This window comes from Chanodichthys erythropterus, chromosome 4 (assembly GCF_024489055.1).
Source record: "Chanodichthys erythropterus isolate Z2021 chromosome 4, ASM2448905v1, whole genome shotgun sequence".
Taxonomy (NCBI): Eukaryota; Metazoa; Chordata; class Actinopteri; order Cypriniformes; family Xenocyprididae; genus Chanodichthys; species Chanodichthys erythropterus.
Genome location: NC_090224.1, coordinates 22876815 through 22896232, shown reverse-complemented (window position 1 = coordinate 22896232; position 19418 = coordinate 22876815). Strand labels below are relative to the sequence as shown.

Here is a 19418-nt window from a genome sequence, read left to right as displayed (position 1 = left end):
AACTAATAACTTGCGGTTATGGTAAGGGGCAGGACATTTCCCAAACGCCAATCACAACACACCGCTCCAGCCGACCAATCAGAGCACATTGTGCTTTTCAGAAGGAGGGGCTTCATAGAGACAGGAAGTAAACAGAGCGTTACTGACAGACTGGGAAGAGAGGAGCTGCATTCAAGCCTGTTAGAGCACAAAATCAACATCAAGGTCTATAATCGGTCCTCTTTAACCAGCTTGTCTGAAAGTACACTGTCCTCAGACTCAGAGATTGTTCCTCTACCTTGAATCATTTCAGTGTTTCTCAGCACTTTTGAAAAGCACCTGTAAATTTCAGGGCTTTATTTTGTTGCCGTTTCTGAAGCTGAAGGTAGAGAGCTCGTCTTTGTTGAATCTTCTCACAGAGATCACGACCGACTCGATTCATATTCATAGCAACACCTCGGTTTGAAATGACTGTCAGATTAATCACAAAGCGCCGACAGTGAGGATTTCGAGTCTGTCTGTCCTCTCAGGCTCTGGCTTTCACACAGAAACATGATGTTGTGTGTTAAATACTCAAATACTTCACTCACGTGTCTTCAGAGATCACATGGAGTGCTCCATGTGTTTAAAGAGATTTTTATCATTTTGGTCTTGTTTGTGAAGTTTAACATTCCTGTTTGAGAAGACTTTGTGTGATGTAATCACTAAAAGATACATATAATAATAACTAGTAAAAAGTTTGGGGTTGGAAAGTTTTTTTTTTAATGTTTACAGTTTTCTATGTGAATATATAGTAAAGTATAATTTATTCCTGTGATCAAAGCTGAATTTTCAGCATCATTACTCCAGTCTTCAGTGTCACATGATCCTTCAGAAATCATTCTGATATGATGATTTGGTGCTCAAGAAACATTTATGATTGAAAACATCATATTGTTATTTTTCAAGATTCCTTGATGAATACAAAGTTCAAAAGATCAACATTTGCTGCAAACCTCATTCTCATAAATCTGAATCCAGTATTTATAGGCTAAAACAGTCTGAAAAATTGTGTAAGAGTTCACATTAACATAATCTTATTGCACCCACAACCTTTTATCTTCTGTTTAAATCAAAATCAGAATAAGATACCTGATACTCGAGTTATGAATGGTGGTAAATGTTAATGCATCAATGCTTTGTTTGTACGATTATTGATCTTGAACAGTCTATAAACAAGAGGTTAAATTTATAGGAGTAATGAGTTGGGCATCTCAAAGCACACAGACTGACAAAAACAGGCCCTCCTTCTACGTGTCATGACTTTCCCAAGATCCCATGACTGGGACGTTCAATCCCCATCCGATCCTCCCCTCGCTCCTACAGGAACACGACAGTTAATCTCTGTTCCGTCTGGGACATGATGCTGGAATAAAGCGAATGGCAGCATTTGTTCACCTTGTCACTCCGCTCGACTCCACAGAACACGCAACGTCTTAGCATAGCTAAATTGACATTGGCATTGTCAAGATGAAAATGGCGAGGAGGGGCTCCCAGAGGACTCACGCTGGCATTTGTTTGACAAACGAGTGACTGTGACATATAGTGCCACACAACATCCTCACACACACAGTGGGAAGATGCCACTTAGACGGAACAAAACCCTTGTGGAAAAGAAGTGTGCACTTGTAGTGTACTTTAAATCTAAAGGGTAGAGTTTTAAAAAACTGTACTTGCATGTAATATAATAACATAAGAATGTAATAAAAGGCCACTTAAGTGCACTTAAAGAGATTACACTTTCATGAAAGTACACTTTTAAAATATTTACCTTGCAGTAATTTTAAATTAAGTTTTGCTTTAAACTACTTTCATGTTTTAATAATCTTTTGTCGTGCTTTGACATGCTGACATACTAAAGCACGTTGATTATAATTTTAACTGTAGTGTGTTATTTGATATTACATAAGTTAATATATATAAAATGTACTAAATTGCAACTTCATCATTCCAAATATTTATAATATATATATATATAATATAAATATATTTATATACAAGTTTCAATAAAAAATGTCATTAAAATATATTTTAATTTACCATGTTTGTCAGTACATTCGGCAGTACTCTAACCATATTTCAAATACAACAGAATTATGAAATTACATATAAAGATTTACTTTAGTGCTACTTAAGTGGTGAAAAAGCACTCTTATTTTACATTTAATGTAAATTTAAACTATAATATATTTAATTTAATTGCAATTCACATGCAGTTAAGTGTCTGAAAACATTACATTCAGTTCACACTTAAGTAAATTCTTTTAAAGAATGTTATTTCCATAATAAGACTTCTTTTTAAAAGTATGCTAAAGTGTACTTCATTTTCACAAGGGAATGTCAGAAATGTGAGTTGACTGGAGGATGGAGAACTACTGCATTTAAAAAAAAAAAAACATCCTGAAACCAAATGGTTTTTTGGACATTCAGTTATTAAGTTTCTCACAAATCTCATCCCTGCTCTTGAAATGTATTGGGCTTTCGACTGCTAAAGTAGATGTTAAAAACAATCAAGACTAAAGCAAAAAGCATCTACAGCTAGTTTCATTCAAAGCATGATTCATTACTTTCAAGGTCGGGTCATTGAAGTTTCATTCTCAGGGTTTATTGGTGCATCAGTTTGTACATCCGTGTTTATTTCAGACCTGAGTTCCAGATTTCTTCTGACAAACAAACTTTGACTAGCAGAGTTTTGATGCAGTACGTCGAGTGTGTGTGGTTTATAGATATGCTGCTGGGTTGTGTAAAGAGATGTGCAAAATAGTCAATTATTTCTGCTACATTTGCATTTATTATGAGGGTCCAAAATCTTTTAAGGCAAGAAACCACAGGTAAATAGTGTAAAAAATGTTAGCTAATACCTGTAGATATCACCTTTTTCACAGTGCGTTAAGACAATTGTTTTGTTTTACAAGTTTTATGACATGTTATGTGTATATATGCAAATGAGGCACTAATTAAATATGCACTAATTTCCAGAAAATAAATCTGAACATTGGATAAAGCCAGATTCTAAATTCCTGTATGATTTTGTTGGCATATTAGAGTTAAAGGTTTTTACAGAGGGGGTTTTGGAAATCTCTTTTTATCACATTCAGAAAATACAGTCAACAGCCAGAAAAAAAAAAGTTTTTAGGAATAAAGTGTTGAATAAATGTCAGGTGAATGGTATATGAACAAATCCCTCAGTAAAAACCTTCAGAATATAGACAGGAATAAAACTGTAAAATTTGGTGTGTATAAGTTCTGCTGAAGTGGAGATAAAAACTTTTAAGGATAGGAAGTGTAATTGAAACGTACAGGCGCAAAGAGATAAAGTGCAATAAAATAAACTCTTAAATGTGTATTTAAATGTTTTCTTTCCACTAGTCTGAAAGAAGACATATTATGGAAGCAGATCAGAGCAAAATCCAAATTGACCAGTAAAAAACTTAATCTGTGGTGATTGCTAAGTGTATCATACTTGTGTTGAAGTTTTGAATGGTGCGATTAGAGATTTTAGAGGTTTTTCTTTCTCATGTAGATTCGATGGACCAAGACTGCAGGCAGTGTTTCAGACCGGTTCCAGGACTCCAGTGTATTCAACGAAACCCTTCACATCGCGAAGATCCAGAGACATCAGGGTGGACGGTATTACTGCAAGGCCGAGAACGGACTGGGTTCACCGGCCATCAAGTCCATCAGGGTGGACGTCTACTGTGAGTTCATCTCAGATGTTTCTTCTAAATGTCCTGTGGTGAAATCCCTGCTAACACATATATGTTCTAAGAACATTTTGCTAATCTTCCCATTAAGTTATGAAAACATTTTTTCTGACTATTCTGGCTATGTGAACGTTAAGGGACCATTATGGGAACCTTACTTTTGAATGTTCTCAGAAAAAATGATTCAGAAAAAACATTCCATGAACGATGTATGAATAATGTTTTTGTGCTAATGTCTTGAGAACATTATAAAAAGACTTGATAACTTGAACAAACGTTCTATTAACATTACTGTAGAACGTTTGTTTGAGAGAAGACTGCTAGAACATTAGCCAACCCAGTATATTTCTAGAATGTACTTAAAGTGCTCTGTTTTTGTGCAATAATTTTGTACTTAATATACTAAAAATTCTTCTTTAGTACTTCTTAAGATAATCTTAAGAACATCTAAGTGTACTCAACTGTGCTATTTTGAAATATGAACTAAAAAAATGTGCTTTTAACATTCTATATTTAAAAAAATGTATTTAGGTGCTACTTATAGTACATTTGAACCCATAGTGTACTACAAGTGGTAACTAAATATCTTTTTTTGAATACAGAGATAGTATATTAAAAGCACATTTTAGTTCATATTTCAAAATAGCACAGTTGAGTACACTTAGATGTTCTTAAGATTATCTTTATAAGTACTAAAGAAGAATTTTTAGTATATTAAGTACAAAATTAGTGCACGAAAACAGAGCACTTATAGAAACATACTTTTTTCACCTGGGAAGGTTCTGAGAACGTTTCCTGTTAGCTGGGATAATGCGAATGGATGCGAATGAGTCTCTAGTCATCACCCTGTAAGAGTCTAGAGCTGTAAAATAAATGTGGAGAGCAAATCAGATTACATTTTCAGATTACTGGGCTCTTTTTCTTTGGTGAAACATCTAAGAAGCAGAAGTTTTTTACTTTATGCAAAATATGATTTCTATTTTTTTATTTTATTTTTTGTTGTATGATTTTGCTGTGAATATGATCCAGGCATGTTAATGAGGTTCAAACGAGTGTCCCAGATTCTCCGGTGCTGTAGTGATCCAGAACAGAACATCATCCGAACCCAAAAGACCCACATCCAGTATTCAGAGTCCAGCTGGAGCATTTGATGGCAATTTTTGTCAGAGGTTTGTCTCCAAGGCCATCTGCCTTCACTTATCCATCGTTTCCATTTCACAAGTCCAGGTAGACTTGTAAACGTTTGGAGCAGAATGCTGGGATTGTGTTTGCACTCTGAAATGGAGTCTGTAGATAGAAAAGAGAAGATTTCCACAAGTTGTTTGATAGACCTGACCAAAATCTGAGACCTTCTGTAATAAAAGGAACTGCTCTGAGTTGCCTTATGATGGTTAATTTTATATCATGGCAACTAAGGCTGTGTAATATTTCATTGTGATGATTTTCTTAATTTTTTATTTTTTTTCCAGAAAACAGGATTTTATATCTTAAGTGAATTTGCTTCTTAAGTAAATGTATGTTCATTTAGAAATATTGCATATATATATATTTGTAGTGGAAAACAAGACGGAAATATATAAAAATAAAATGTAATTGAAAGTCTCCTTCACCTTCATCACCTGATATCAAAACTGACTCTGATAACTTTTTTAAATAGAATATTTTATAATATTTATATAACGTGTATATCATATTATATATCATAATTGCTAATTATAACCAGTTTCTCCACCTCTGAAATTCGAGCTGTGCTTCAGTTCCCTTTATGGGAACTCCCCCTTCGGGGCGCAGTGTCTCGTTCCCTCTCTCAGGGAACTATGGTTATAGTCATAACCTGAAACATTATTGACATTGTTCATCTGATATTTTTCCTGTGTGTTTCCTGTGTGGGACTCATCTCGTCTCTTCACTTCTCATATCTTCTCTTCTCGTATCTTCTATCATTATATCTTCTTGTATCATCTCTTCTTGTATCTTCTCCTTATCATATCTTCTCATTTCTCATATCTTCTCTTATTGTCCCTTCTTGTCTCTTCTCTTCTCTTATTGACAAAAACTATAATATGACATCCATGATGCTGTGACTCAAACGGTTTGTCTACCATGTCAGATCACAAACGTTGTTTCATGTTGAAAGAGAGTGTGATAATGCATAAAATGTCATGGACCGGTTCTGAGACTGGCTGGTATTTGCATGTTTGAGACTGATGTAAATCAGGGCTGTATAAATGCAGTTTCAGGAATATGAAATGTAAAGTCTGAATGTCACTGGTTCCTCCTGCTGCTGTTTTAAACATTCGCCCTTTTCTCCGGCCTTACCGTACCTTCGCTATGTGTTTTTCATTAGCTGGAGAATCTTGCTGAAAGGTGCCGTTCCTCTGGAGAAATGCTAAAGCTGTCCCCGGGGGCCGAGCGTAATTGATGGGTCCGCTGCCAGCGCCGGTATTTTTAGCGCACTGCAGCCTTGATTGTTATTTAGCATTGAAATTGCTGCTTTGGACGCAGAGGCTCTAAACACCTTCAGCGCTGAAACATGAAAAATTGTGTCGGGCTGCTTTCGTCTTTGTCAGCGCGTCACCCATCGCCCGTCTCTGTAAATGTGCCCGTGTGCCGTCGACGAGATGGACAGTTCCATTAAACCAGAGGTTTGCTGAAGAGAAACGCTTCGGATTAAAACGAGAGAAGCGGCACGAGCTGCCGTTACAGGGGACGAGCACTAATGTCTCTTAGTGAGTTTTAAAGTTGGCTTTATTTCTCGATTTTCAATTAAACTATTATTATTTATTATTTATGCATCCCTGTTGAAATCAGTGGATTCAAAACATTTGAGCGTTTACATGTTTTAATCATTTCTCATTAATCAATTGTCATGTGACTTTTGAGGCTAATTATAACAACGGAAATTCCATGTGAATTCAGTTTAAACTCTGTAATATTTCAGTGTGTCACTGTTCAGGCAGATCATTATTCTCAGAAATCAGGATGAGATTCTGCAATAAACCCCAATCCGTTTCACCGGTGAGCCGCTTGCGCCACAGAAAGCAATCACAGTCCCTCTGAACCCGTCTAGCCCTGCCGGACCTGTCCTGAAGACCGGCGGGTGGCTTATGGATCGGTTATTAGAGGGAATTTGGAGGTGATTTCCCAGGATGCTTTGCTCAGTTGGTTTTCCAATCTTCATCAGCTCTGGTGACCACTAGCAGACACTCACTGCAGTTAATGAGGATAACAGAGAGACTGTCTCATCAGGCTCTCAGCGGCGCTTCTACAAACACTCTTGCATCATTTTATCATTGTGTTATGTAGTTTTGTGCTTTTTTAGCCTCCTTCAACTCCTTCACCTGACATCCAAATTGACTCGCCTTTCTATTTTAAATCGAATATTTTAGATTTTTATAATGTGTATAAGTATAACCACTTTCTCCACCTCTGAAATTAGAGCTGTGCTGCAGTTTTCAGCATTATCGACTCGTACAAAGACATTGTTTATTGTTGATCTAATTTTTTTTTTCTGTGTGGGAATAATCTTTGTCTCGTCTCTTCTCATCTTTTCTCTTGTCTAGTCTCTTCTCATATCTTCTTGTCTCTTCTTTTTCTTCTCTTTTCTCGTCTTTTCTCATATCTTCTCGTCTCTTGTCTTATCTCTTCTCATCTCTTCTCATATCTTCTCGTCTCTTCTTTTTCTTCTCTTTTCTCGCCTTTTCTCGTATCTTCTCATCTTTTCACGTATCTTCTCATCTATTGTCTCTTTTCATCTCTTCTCATCTCTTCTCGTCTTTTCTCGTATCTTCTCGTCTCGTCTCTTGTCTCTTCTCATCTCTTCTCATATCTTGTCTTGTCTCTTCTCGTTTCTTCTCGTATCTTCTTTTTTTTCTTGTCTCTTCTTGTCTCTTCTCGTATCTTTTTGTCTCTTCTCGTATCTTCTCATCTTTTCTCATATCTTCTCATCTCTTGTCTCTTCTCATCTCTTCTCGTATCTTCTCATATCTTCTCATCTCTTGTCTTGTCTCTTCTCGTTTCTTCTCGTTTCTTCTCGTATCTTCTCGTCTTTTCTCGTATCTTCTCGTCTCTTGTCTCTTCTCATCTCTTCTCGTATCTTCTCATCTTTTCTCATATCTTCTCGTCTTTCTTTTTTCTTCTCGTCTTTGCTCGTACCTTCTCGTCTTTTCTCATATCTTCTCGTATCTTTTCTTCTCAAATCTTCTTGTCTCATCTCTTCTCTTTTCTCGCCTTTTCTCGTATCTTCTCATCTTTTCACGTATCTTCTCATCTATTGTCTCTTTTCATCTCTTCTCATATCTTCTCATCTTTTCACGTATCTTCTCGTCTATTGTCTCTTCTCATCTCTTCTCATCTCTTCTCGTCTTTTCTCGTATCTTCTCGTCTCGTCCTGTCTCTTGTCTCTTCACATCTCTTCTCATATCTTCTCGTCTCTTGTCTTGTCTCTTCTCATCTCTTCTTGTATCTTCTCGTCTTTTCTCATATCTTCTCGTCTCTTTTTTTTCTTCTCTTTTCTCGCCTTTTCTTGTATCTTCTCATCTTTTCACGTATCTTCTCATCTATTGTCTCTTTTCATCTCTTCTCATATCTTCTCATCTTTTCACGTATCTTCTCGTCTATTGTCTCTTCTCTTCTCATCTCTTCTCATCTCTTCTCGTCTTTTCTCGTATCTTCTCGTCTCGTCCTGTCTCTTGTCTCTTCACATCTCTTCTCATATCTTCTCGTCTCTTGTCTTGTCTCTTCTCATCTCTTCTTGTATCTTCTCGTCTTTTCTCATATCTTCTCGTCTCTTTTTTTTCTTCTCTTTTCTCGCCTTTTCTTGTATCTTCTCATCTTTTCACGTATCTTCTCATCTATTGTCTCTTTTCATCTCTTCTCATATCTTCTCATCTTTTCACGTATCTTCTCGTCTATTGTCTCTTCTCATCTCTTCTCATCTCTTCTCGTCTTTTCTCGTATCTTCTCGTCTCGTCCTGTCTCTTGTCTCTTCACATCTCTTCTCATATCTTCTCGTCTCTTGTCTTGTCTCTTCTCATCTCTTCTTGTATCTTCTCGTCTTTTCTCATATCTTCTCGTCTCTTTTTTTTCTTCTCTTTTCTCGCCTTTTCTTGTATCTTCTCATCTTTTCACGTATCTTCTCGTCTATTGTCTCTTCTCATCTCTTCTCATATCTTCTCGTCTTTTCTCGTATCTTCTCATCTCTTCTCATATCTTCTCGTCTCTTGTCTTGTCTCTTCTCGTTTCTTCTCGTCTCTTTTCTCTTCTTGTCTCTTCTCATATCTTCTCATCTCTTGTCTTGTCTCTTCTCTTCTCGTCTCTTCTCGTATCTTCTCATCTTTTCTTGTATCTTCTCGTCTCTTGTCTTGTCTCTTCTCATATCCTCCCATATCTTCTCATCTCTTCTCGTATCTTTTTGTCTTTTCTCGTATCTTCTCATCTTTTCTCATATCTTCTCATCTCTTGTCTCTTCTTGTCTCTTCTCGTCTTTTTTCATATCTTCTCATCTCTTGTCTCTTCTTGTCTCTTCTCGTATCTTCTTGTCTCTTGTCTCTTCTTGTCTCTTCTCATCTCTTCTCGTCTCTTTTCTCTTCTTGTCTCTTCTCATATCTTCTCATCTCTTGTCTTGTCTCTTCTCGTTTCTTCTCGTATCTTCTCGTCTTTTCTCATATCTTCTCGTCTTTCTTTTGTCTTCTAGTCTTTGCTCGTACCTTCTCATCTTTTCTCATATCTTCTCGTATCTTTTCTTCTCAAATCTTCTTGTCTCATCTCTTCTCTTGTCTCACCTTTTCTCATATCTTCTCAAATCTTCTTGTCCCGTCTCGTATCTTTTCATCTCGTCTCTCCTCCTCTCCTCTCTCAGTGGCTTAAATCGAGCTGTGTTGTGAGTGTCATTTCATGTTGTTTTCTGACCTCATGTGAAGGGGAAGTTTATAAATGGCATGTTTCTAGCTTCAGTGCTGATGGAGCTGTAAATGTCACAACATCCCAGCGCCTCGTTCCCAAACACACAGAAACAGAGGACATTGTAAAATATGAACTTTTTATTTTGCCTCTTTCACAGAGGACATATTTGAGACCTCTTCTCACATGAATCCATTCCCATCTGTTCATCTCGTCTATTTTTATTGCAGTTATTTTTCAGAGAGCAGCTCTGTTATCTGCCGTATTCCCCCGGCGTCCCGTGACCCTCGGTAAGGATTGTCTTTTTAATTGCCTTTGTGGGTGATTCTCTTGAAAACTGTCCAGGAATGTCCGGGTCACATTCCCCCCTCAAACTCACATTACTCCAATGTTAAAGAGTCTGAAGAGTACATTGTGTTTTCTTTGGAATAGAGTGCATTAATGCATCATTCATTATATGAACCTGCAATAAATAGAGTCATTTTTGTCTTTAACAGACCTGAAGCCTCAGTTTTGCCATGATAAATCCTAATTGCTTGTCAAAATTTAAAAAAAAAATGCAATTAAACTGCAGATGAATAATAAAAACTAATGAAAAACATTGTCATTAGTGAATGATTCCCAAATGATAACTGAAAGAAATGAAGCACTTAAGAGAGCATCATAGCGGCCATTTATGTAAATCAGTTTCATTGTTTATCCAATTCTCAAAAACAGTATCGGCACACGTCGTATACTTAATGGCTCATTGATTGTTTTCCTTCATTTGGCTGCTAGTCACTTATAATGTTAGCCAAGGTTTCTTGCATCTTTTTAATGATATTATTCTTTAAATGAGAAACTTCTGCTGTTCTCCAATAATAGCAGAGCAAAAACCCCAAAATATCATCGAGTCTCTCCAGAACTGTGTGTTTTTTAGGTTTCTTGAGCTCGGCTTTCTATAGTGGATGTCTTGATTCGGTCAATTACATGGAGGCGTTCGTCCCGGCCGTTTGTTTTGTCTTGTTTTGGTGGTGGTCTGAGTTTGGTCTCGACCGCCGCAGGACAGCGGCTTGTTTTCCGCAGAGATGAATTGTCGGGGTGATGAAGCCCGGCAGACGCCACTGTCTCGGAGAGAGCAGAGGAAGAGATTCATTACTCCTCTGACTTTCCTACTGGCTCTCATTATTTCCTCATCTTCATCTCCGGGAGAAAGAGTACGGGCCGTCTGAGATCCATCAGCTCCCACACCGCCGGCCCCATCGAAGAAGATCAACACCGTCACTGCAGGTGTGCGAGTCAGTCCTTGTAAAGACGTGCATAGAATGATCCTAAATGACAGTGTGCAAAATTAAAGGGGTGGTTCAGTGGGTTTTTTTCTAGGCTTGATTGTGTTTTTGGGGCACAGTTTAACATGTCTTAATGCTTCGGGGTTTTTTTTAAAACGCTGTATTTTTCATATATTTTACCTTTATTCTACACCTCTGTTTTTACTGTCATATGAACGGCTCGTTTGACTTCCAGATGAAGAGGGTCAATCGCAATCACGGCTTTTAAAGGACGTTTATGAATGGTATTTCATTTAGTATTTGTGTCCAAGTGTTTAGATGCTGTCACTGCTGTTTGTTAGCTTTCAATATACGGTTTTATCCTGATTAAAGCTTTACTGTAGCCGAATACATGACTGAGTAGCCGTATTTTTGTAAAGGTAGCGTTTAATTTACAGCATGAACAACTGTTTGTCTATGAACAGAGACATTTGTTGGTGTTTGTTGAATTTAGCTAACTGGCTAGCGAAGCAAAAACATGTTGGTCTTTGTATAACGTTATGTCCTTGATGCAACCCAAAATAGCAACAGGACTATATGTTTAAAAGACATGTACAAACAATAAAATGTACTTACAGTTTGAAGCCGATAAAGCTTTGCAGATACTGTTTATGCTCAAGCAGCAACATTACACACTAACTAAAGTTAAAAAAGTGAAATCGCATTGAACCACCCCTTTAAAGCAGAACTAAGTAACTTATTTTCCTTCATAAATAGTTTATTACGATGGTTATTTGACGTGTGGTGTGTTTGAGGCGTGCACTAACCCCCTCTGGCACGTCTACGCCAGAAAACAGCACTTGCAAGTTGAGCTGCGCCGACCCGACCCGACACAATCTCGCCTCATGTTCACGTTCACGCGAGAGTGACAAAATGCTTTACGGTAATTCAAAAACAATGTATATATTATGACTTTATAAGACAATTTCAAAAATTACCCACCTCCATCAAGATTTCTTGTACTGTATTTACAAAACTACTGCGCTGGTGAGCGTTGTAGTCGTCGTTGTAGTCCAGAGCTGCGCTTGGAGTATTTACGACAGTGTGATTCACTGAAGGGACCTGTAGGGGGAGCTCCGCTTTAAAGATTCATTAAAATGTCTGTATGCACAAAAAATGTTACTAAATGCATCCCTCATTACAAATCTCAGTGTAAACAAGAGTGCCCACTAATGAAGAGTTTGGTTCCAAAACGCGTTAACTCCATTTTGATTCATTTGAGTAAAAAAGCGGCAAGATGAAAACCACTATTTTCAGTTTCAAACTTACACGTAGCATCTTTTTGTTATAAAAACATTAAAAATTCAATTCCAGATTTTGATTTTAAAAGGTTTGTTATAAAAACTGACCCCCCCCCCCCCCAAAAATGCAATAAATCCAATTTTTTTTCATATATCTTCAATAAAAAAGTTATTTTTCATATTGAAAACACACGACAAAGTAAGTTGATCCACTTATATGACAGCCTCTGAGCTTTGTCAATACTAATATTATATTCAGGCATTTGACTAAAAATACATTCAGTCGTCGCTCCCAAAATGAATTCAGCGAGCCATCATGTTAATGTTATAAATTAATTATGTCTCTGTTTGTCATTACTGTTTGTCATTAAAGAGTATCTGGCGCCGGGTGTATTCAGAGCGCCGCCATTACTGTTTACAATGCATGGAATGGAGCGCTGTGATTGGTTGAGTGGACATATCGCATTCTGCAGAGAAGTGAGACTGGCGTTTGTCGCACTTTGGAAAAAAAGGGGAGAAAACATGACAGAATAACACAACGGAATTTTTTGCAATTTCTGCATTTTGTGCAAAATTAATAAATTACTTTTCAATACCAACCAGATACAATACTGATTTTGGTGGAAACTCAATTTATTAAAAAAAAAAAATGGTAAAGGTGTTTATTGTGTTTTGGAACCAAACCCTTCAAATATATCTTTATGTTTCACTGAATCAGCATATGAACCCGCGGCTAGAGCTTTCAAGCTACAACCATCAAACTCGGATCAGACTCTTCTGACTCAGTATGCTATTTCTTTTCTAACTGATCCGATTTTTGTTAAACAGACGATCAAAACTATAAAAAGTCCCACAGACTTTCATTGAGGGGTCAAAACATTTGTAGAATAAGACTTATAGAGTATTTAAGCTGTCGCTAGCAAAGCTTAACGACTATCCTAGGACAACATGCTAAAACATGGTAGTAACATGCTGATCATGTTAAAAAAAGATGTAAATTTGTGCTAACAAAGTGTTAATTTTGCTAGCAATAGGCTAGCAACTTCCTAAAACATGCTAGCAATGTGCTAAATCATGCCAGCAATGTGTTAAATAATGTTAAAAACATGTTAACAAACATGCTAATCCATGCTAGCAATGTGTCAAACATGTTAGCAAATGTGCCAATTCAAGCTATCGATGTATTAAATCATATTAGCAAAATATTAAATGTTGTCAACAACATATTATCAACATGTTAATCATGTTAATCATGCTAGCAACATGCAAATCCATGCTAACAAAGTGTTAATCACACTAGCAATAGGCTAACAACTTCCTAAAACATGCTAGCAATGTGTTAAATAATGTTAAAAACATGTTAACAAACATGCTAATCCATGCTAGTAATGTTACAAACACATTAGCAAATGTGCCAATTCAAGCTATCAAGGTATTAAATCATGTTTGCAAAATGTTAAATCAAGTCAACAACGTATTATCAACATGTTAATTCATGCTAACAAAGTGCTAATCACACTAGCAATAGGCTAGCAACTTGTTAAAACATGCTAGCAATGTGTTACATCTTGACAGCAACATGCTAAATAATGTTAGAAACATGCTAGCAAACATGCTAATTCATGCAATCAATGTATTACATCATGTTAGCAACATATTAAATCTTGTCAAAAACATATTATCAACATGCTAAATCATGCTAGCAACATGTTAATAATGCAAGCAAAATGCTAATTCATGCTAACAAAGTGATAATCACACTAATAGGCTAGCAATGTGCTAAATAATGCTAGAAAAATGTTAACAATGTGTTAAACATGCTAGCAATGTGGCAAATCAAGATAGTAACGTATTAAATCATGTTAGCACCATGTTAAATCATGTCATCAACATATTAGCAACATGCTAACTCATACTAGCATCATGTTAAATCATGATAACAACATGTTAATCATGCTAACAATGTGTTAAATAATGTTAGCAAAATGTTAAATTATGTCAGTAACATATTAGGAAACATGCTAATCATGCTCGCAGCATAGTTTTAGATGCGGTATCAAAATCTGAATAGAGAATTGTGAATTTTTCAGGTTTATTGATTGCGTCATTTCTGGCCTCTTTCTTTGCACGATCACATGGAATGACTTTGAGTTCTTTAACGATAATGAAGCGCCACGACTGCATCAGGCGACCCAGAAGAGTATAACCCAGTCTCTCTTCCTCCTGCTGTCAGGTGAGAATGTCTGCTGCATTATTCAGGACTTGTTTTGTGCTCGTTGAATGGCAAGCAGCAGGACGGCCTTCTGAAGCAAACATGCACACGCATACGAACACGCGACACACGTGTCCTTCGCTGTTCGTTACTCTCAGAGATGATTGCGATCAGAAAACTGATAATATTCCCCCTGAGACTTACAGCTTGTAAAAGGCAAAGACCCTTGAATATAGTGTTAGAATTACGCTTAAAGAATTTTATGGGTTTTAAAAATGTTTTTATGATTTTAGAGTTGCTTTGTTGGAGTCCAAGATGAACTCACCTGACATTGAATATGAGGAAACACTGGCTGTAGTAAATAAGTAATAGTATCTGTAGTTCATCTAGTTTATCATTGTCCACCACAAGATTAAAAGATGTAATCAGTGCTGCTGCTGTAATTGTGATGAAGCTGCTTGTTTTAAAACTTTTTTAATGAAAAGAAATTGAGAGTAATCTGGACAAGTCTGTTCTGTGTTGAACAGACTTTTTTTCTGTATTGATTTTTCACAGACGTGAATTTTGCATTCAGCATCTTAACTGTAAATTAATTAACCATGATTCACATGTAATTTTTTTTCTACCAAATTGTTAAACATGTTAGCAATGTGTTAAATCATGCTAACAATCTGTTAGCAACCATGTTAATCATGTTAACAACATGCTAATCATGTTAACATCATGCTAGTCATGTTAACAACATTTTAATCATGTTAGCAAAATACGAATCATGCTAACATGCTAATCATGTTAACAACATGCTAGTCATGCTAAGAATATGCTAATCATGTTAACAACATGTTAGTCATACTAGCAACATGCTAGTCATGCTAGCAAAACATGCTAATAATGTTAACATGCTAATCATCCTAACAACATCCAAAACAAACATAAATCACACTACCAAAATGTTACTCATGCTACCAACTTGTTAAACATGTTAACAATGTGTTAAATCATGCTAACAACATGCTAATGATGTTAACAACATGTTAGTCATGCTAACAATATGCTAATCATGTTAACAACATGCTAGTCATGTTAGCAAAAGGCTAATCATGTTAACAAAATGTTAAACATGTTAAAATGCTAGTAATGCTAAAACATGCTAATTATGCTAACAACATGCTAGTCATGTTGACAACATGTTAGTCATGTTAACAACATGCTAATCATCCTAACAACATCCAAAACAAACATAAATCACACTACCAAAATGCTAATCATGCTACCAACTTCGTAAACATGTTAACAATGTGTTAAATCATGTTATCAAAATGCTAGTCATGTTAACAACATGTTAGTCATGCTAGCAACATGCTAATCATGTTAACAACATGCTAATCATCCTAATAACATCTGAAACAAACATAAATCACATTACCAAAATGCTAATCATGCTACCAACTTTGTAAGCATGTTAACAATGTGTTAAATCATGTTATCAAAATGCTAATCATGTTAACAACATGTTAGTCATGCTAGCAACATGCTTATCATGTTAACAACGTGCTAATCATCCTAACAACTTCCAAAACAAACATAAATCACACTACCAAAATGCTAATCATGCTACCAACTTCGTAAACATGTTAACAATGTGTTAAATAATGTTATCAAAATGCTAGTCATGTTAACAACATGTTAGTCATGCTAGCAACATGCTAATCATCCTAACAACATCCGAAACAAACATAAATCACACTACCAAAATGCTAATCATGCTACCAACTTCGTAAACATGTTAACAATGTGTTAAATTATGTTATCAAAATGCTAATCATGTTAACAACATGTTAGTCATGCTAGCAAAACATGCTAATCATGTTAACAACATGCTAATCATCCTAACAACATCCAAAACAAACATAAATCACACTACCAAAATGCTAATCATGTTAACAACATGTTAGTCATGCTATCAACATGCTAATCATGTTAACAACATGCTAATCATCCTAACAACATCCAAAACAAACATAAATCACACTACCAAAATGCTAATCATGTTAACAACATGTCAGTCATGTTAACAATATGCTAATCATGTTAACAACATGCTAGTCATACTAACAAAATGCTAGTCATGTTAGCAAAATGTTAAACATGTTAACAACATGTTAGTAATGCTAAAATATGCTAATCATGTTAACAACATGCTAATCACGCATCACTCGTATTGTTTTGAATGGGAGAAAGTGCAACACGCAATATGGCGGAATAAGTCCCCCCTTCTAAGTAAGAGCCAGTCACGATTGGTAAAGTCATTGTATCACTGCAGCGGCCGTTAGAAGCTCTGGTTTCTATTTGAATTTACATCAGCATGATAAAAACTACATAAAAAGATGGAAACCATTTTATCATTTGAAGTGTAATTTAATTTGGTTTTGACATGTTTGAATTTACACAGCGCTTTATTCAGTACAGACTGTTTCAAAGCAGCTTGTTTTTTTTTTTGTTTTTGTTTTTTTTTTTACCGCAATACTGCACTAATCTTTAATGTGGCGATGCTTCTCAGTACAGAAAAATGATGATATTTTAAGTCATTTTGCTTCTCCAGTAAATGTATCTTGATTTAAAAATGATTAGATATTTGTACTGGAAAACAAGACAGAAATACTGAGGAAGAACATCATTTTTTGCAGTGTATAATCAGTCTCAGATATGAGACGTTTTTTGACTGCAAAGTTGCACTTGTTTACAAGAACCCTTCTTTAATGAAGTCCGTACAGTAGATTCACATTCATGAATAATGGACCAGGAAAGCTTCCAATTATGAGCGCAGCTTCCATATTCTTTTATGAAGTGCGGTTGACAGTTATATCATGGCAGCGTGTTATAAAAGCCTGCGGTTTGTGATGGAGAGGATCCATCGATTGGGTTTGCTGAATGCATAATTGCAGACCAGGGAATTCGGTCTGCGTGCGTTTTAATGCGTCGCATTCTAAGCCGATTCCTTTCTTGGCAATAGCAGCTTTCATCTGAAAACTGATTCCAGTGCAGTATCGTTCTCGTTGGGCGAAACAGACACTTCATCTCGCTGCTGCAAGGGTCACGATTTCAGCAGCCGCTCCTGATTTGTGCGATCATCCATCAAGCGTGCTGAGAAATGTGTGTTTGCAGCTCAGCCAGGGGCAAAAGGTCACTACTTATTCTCCTTTTCTGTACAGGCGAGACCACAGGCTGTTTGTAGATGCACACAGTGATGATAAAGTTATTGGTTTAGTTGCAGATAATAGCCTTTTTCACCCTTAAACCAACGAAACCGCTCAATCTTCCATCAGTGTTTACTCACAGTTACTATTGCTCAACATTGTACTTCTTACTCAGTATTTCTGTACCTTTCTGGGAACGACCCATGATGTTTCTCCTGTTTTTTAGTATCGGAGGCATGAGCTGTAAAGGCTCTGCCCTCTTCTGGAAAAAAGGGGGGCGGGGTTAGCAGCTCAGTTGCATTTAAAGATACGCACACAAAAACATAAAATGTTGCTATACTATTTTTAAGGTAAAATTCTGGCAACCACAGCTGCCAATTTTTTTTTTACCATAAATTTCACCGATTTGTTTTTTTGTTTTTTTTTACAGTGTAATGTTAGAAATTTGGACAAACGACTTTAAGTTAATGAGTGTTTCTTCAGAAAATGTTTTCTGCTGATGTGCATCTTCTGTAGTGTGTAGTTTGTTATTTATTCATAAAACATGAAGTGGGCGCTGGGAGCAAACAGGGATAAATATGTTAATTTGTGCAGTGGCTTAAGAATATGATGAATTTCAAACAAACTATCATTAACCTTTTGCTACAGTGTGGCCATTTTGATGCCGTGTAATTACCTGCGATGCAAAGCAGGAGTTTTGCTTGATTTGTGTGCTTTTATTCTACAGCTACAGATGAAAATGTGTTTCATATATATATATATGAAACAGGTTTGGTCCTCCATAGTGATAAAGATCGAAGGGCAAGTAAAAATCTATAACAAGGGCATCAGGAACGGTTCTTATTGTTGACTTTAATCCATATTAAAGTTATAAAAACTTCACAGAATGATGCGAATGAAGCAGCATGACAGCGCTGGGCTTTAATAAGCACGTGGAGGGTAAGAATCGAGCTGTGTTTCTCTTCACTGTATCTCTCCGTTAGATGCTTTCACAACAGTGACGGCGCAGACTGTGGGTTTAATCAAACGTACAGTGATCTCCTGCTGTAATCTATAGCCGTCATTATAGAAAAAACACCCATCAGGCCTATCAAGCTGTCGGTTAGAGCGCTGGAATTAAATTCACCCCGACCGGGCGGCACTAATCAGTGTCCTGACTGGATTACACACGACACCGGCGACCTAGGTGACATTTGTGCGGCCGTTTTCTGTGTAAAAATAGTCACTTTGAGGGGAAAAATCAGCTATTAGTTTCCATTAGGGGGAAAAAATAGACTGAACTTTTGCAAATGAATGAGACAGGCAGCAAATGAAGTGGAATTCATATTTTCTAAAGACAATTAGTGGGGTTTACTGTTTTAAAGTTTGGATTTTTATTTTTATTTATTTTTTTGGTGAAATAAATACATAAATGAAGAAGAAAGCCAAAATATTAAATGCCATGGATGAATATTTATGGAGTAATCCACTATTTTTGTAGAGGGGGTAAAAATTTATATTTTATATTTGGAGCCAAATTACAGGAGGAGAAAGATGGCAGCTTCATTATTTTATTTTTACACATTGATCTGTAGGTCTGTTAGTAAAATCTGCTGACTCTAGCAATCCTTGTTGAATTATATGCCAATGTTGAAACTTCAAAAATGGGGAAAAAGCATTTTTTTTTCAAAGTAGCTCAAGAACTATTAAAGATATCCTTTTAGATTTTGATTCTTAACAAACTTTTTATATATATCTTCATTTTATTGCACATTATAGTTAAATTCCAGAGATATGGGCATCTCAGTGTGGCTTGTTTCCCTCTATCAAAACATTTTGCATAGAACATACCTGTCTGA

At 36.3% G+C, this 19418-nt stretch overlaps 1 protein-coding gene across 1 annotated transcript in view; it reads left to right on the top strand.

Annotated features, from left to right (window-relative positions):
- Nucleotides 1–19418, top strand: part of LOC137018284 (MAM domain-containing glycosylphosphatidylinositol anchor protein 2-like) — a 176168-nt gene that overhangs the window by 34880 nt on the left and 121870 nt on the right. Inside the window, exon 7 of the mRNA XM_067382890.1 lies at nt 3542–3716. Within this exon, the coding sequence (XP_067238991.1) occupies nt 3542–3716 (175 nt within the window). The remainder of the gene's footprint in view (nt 1–3541; nt 3717–19418) is intronic.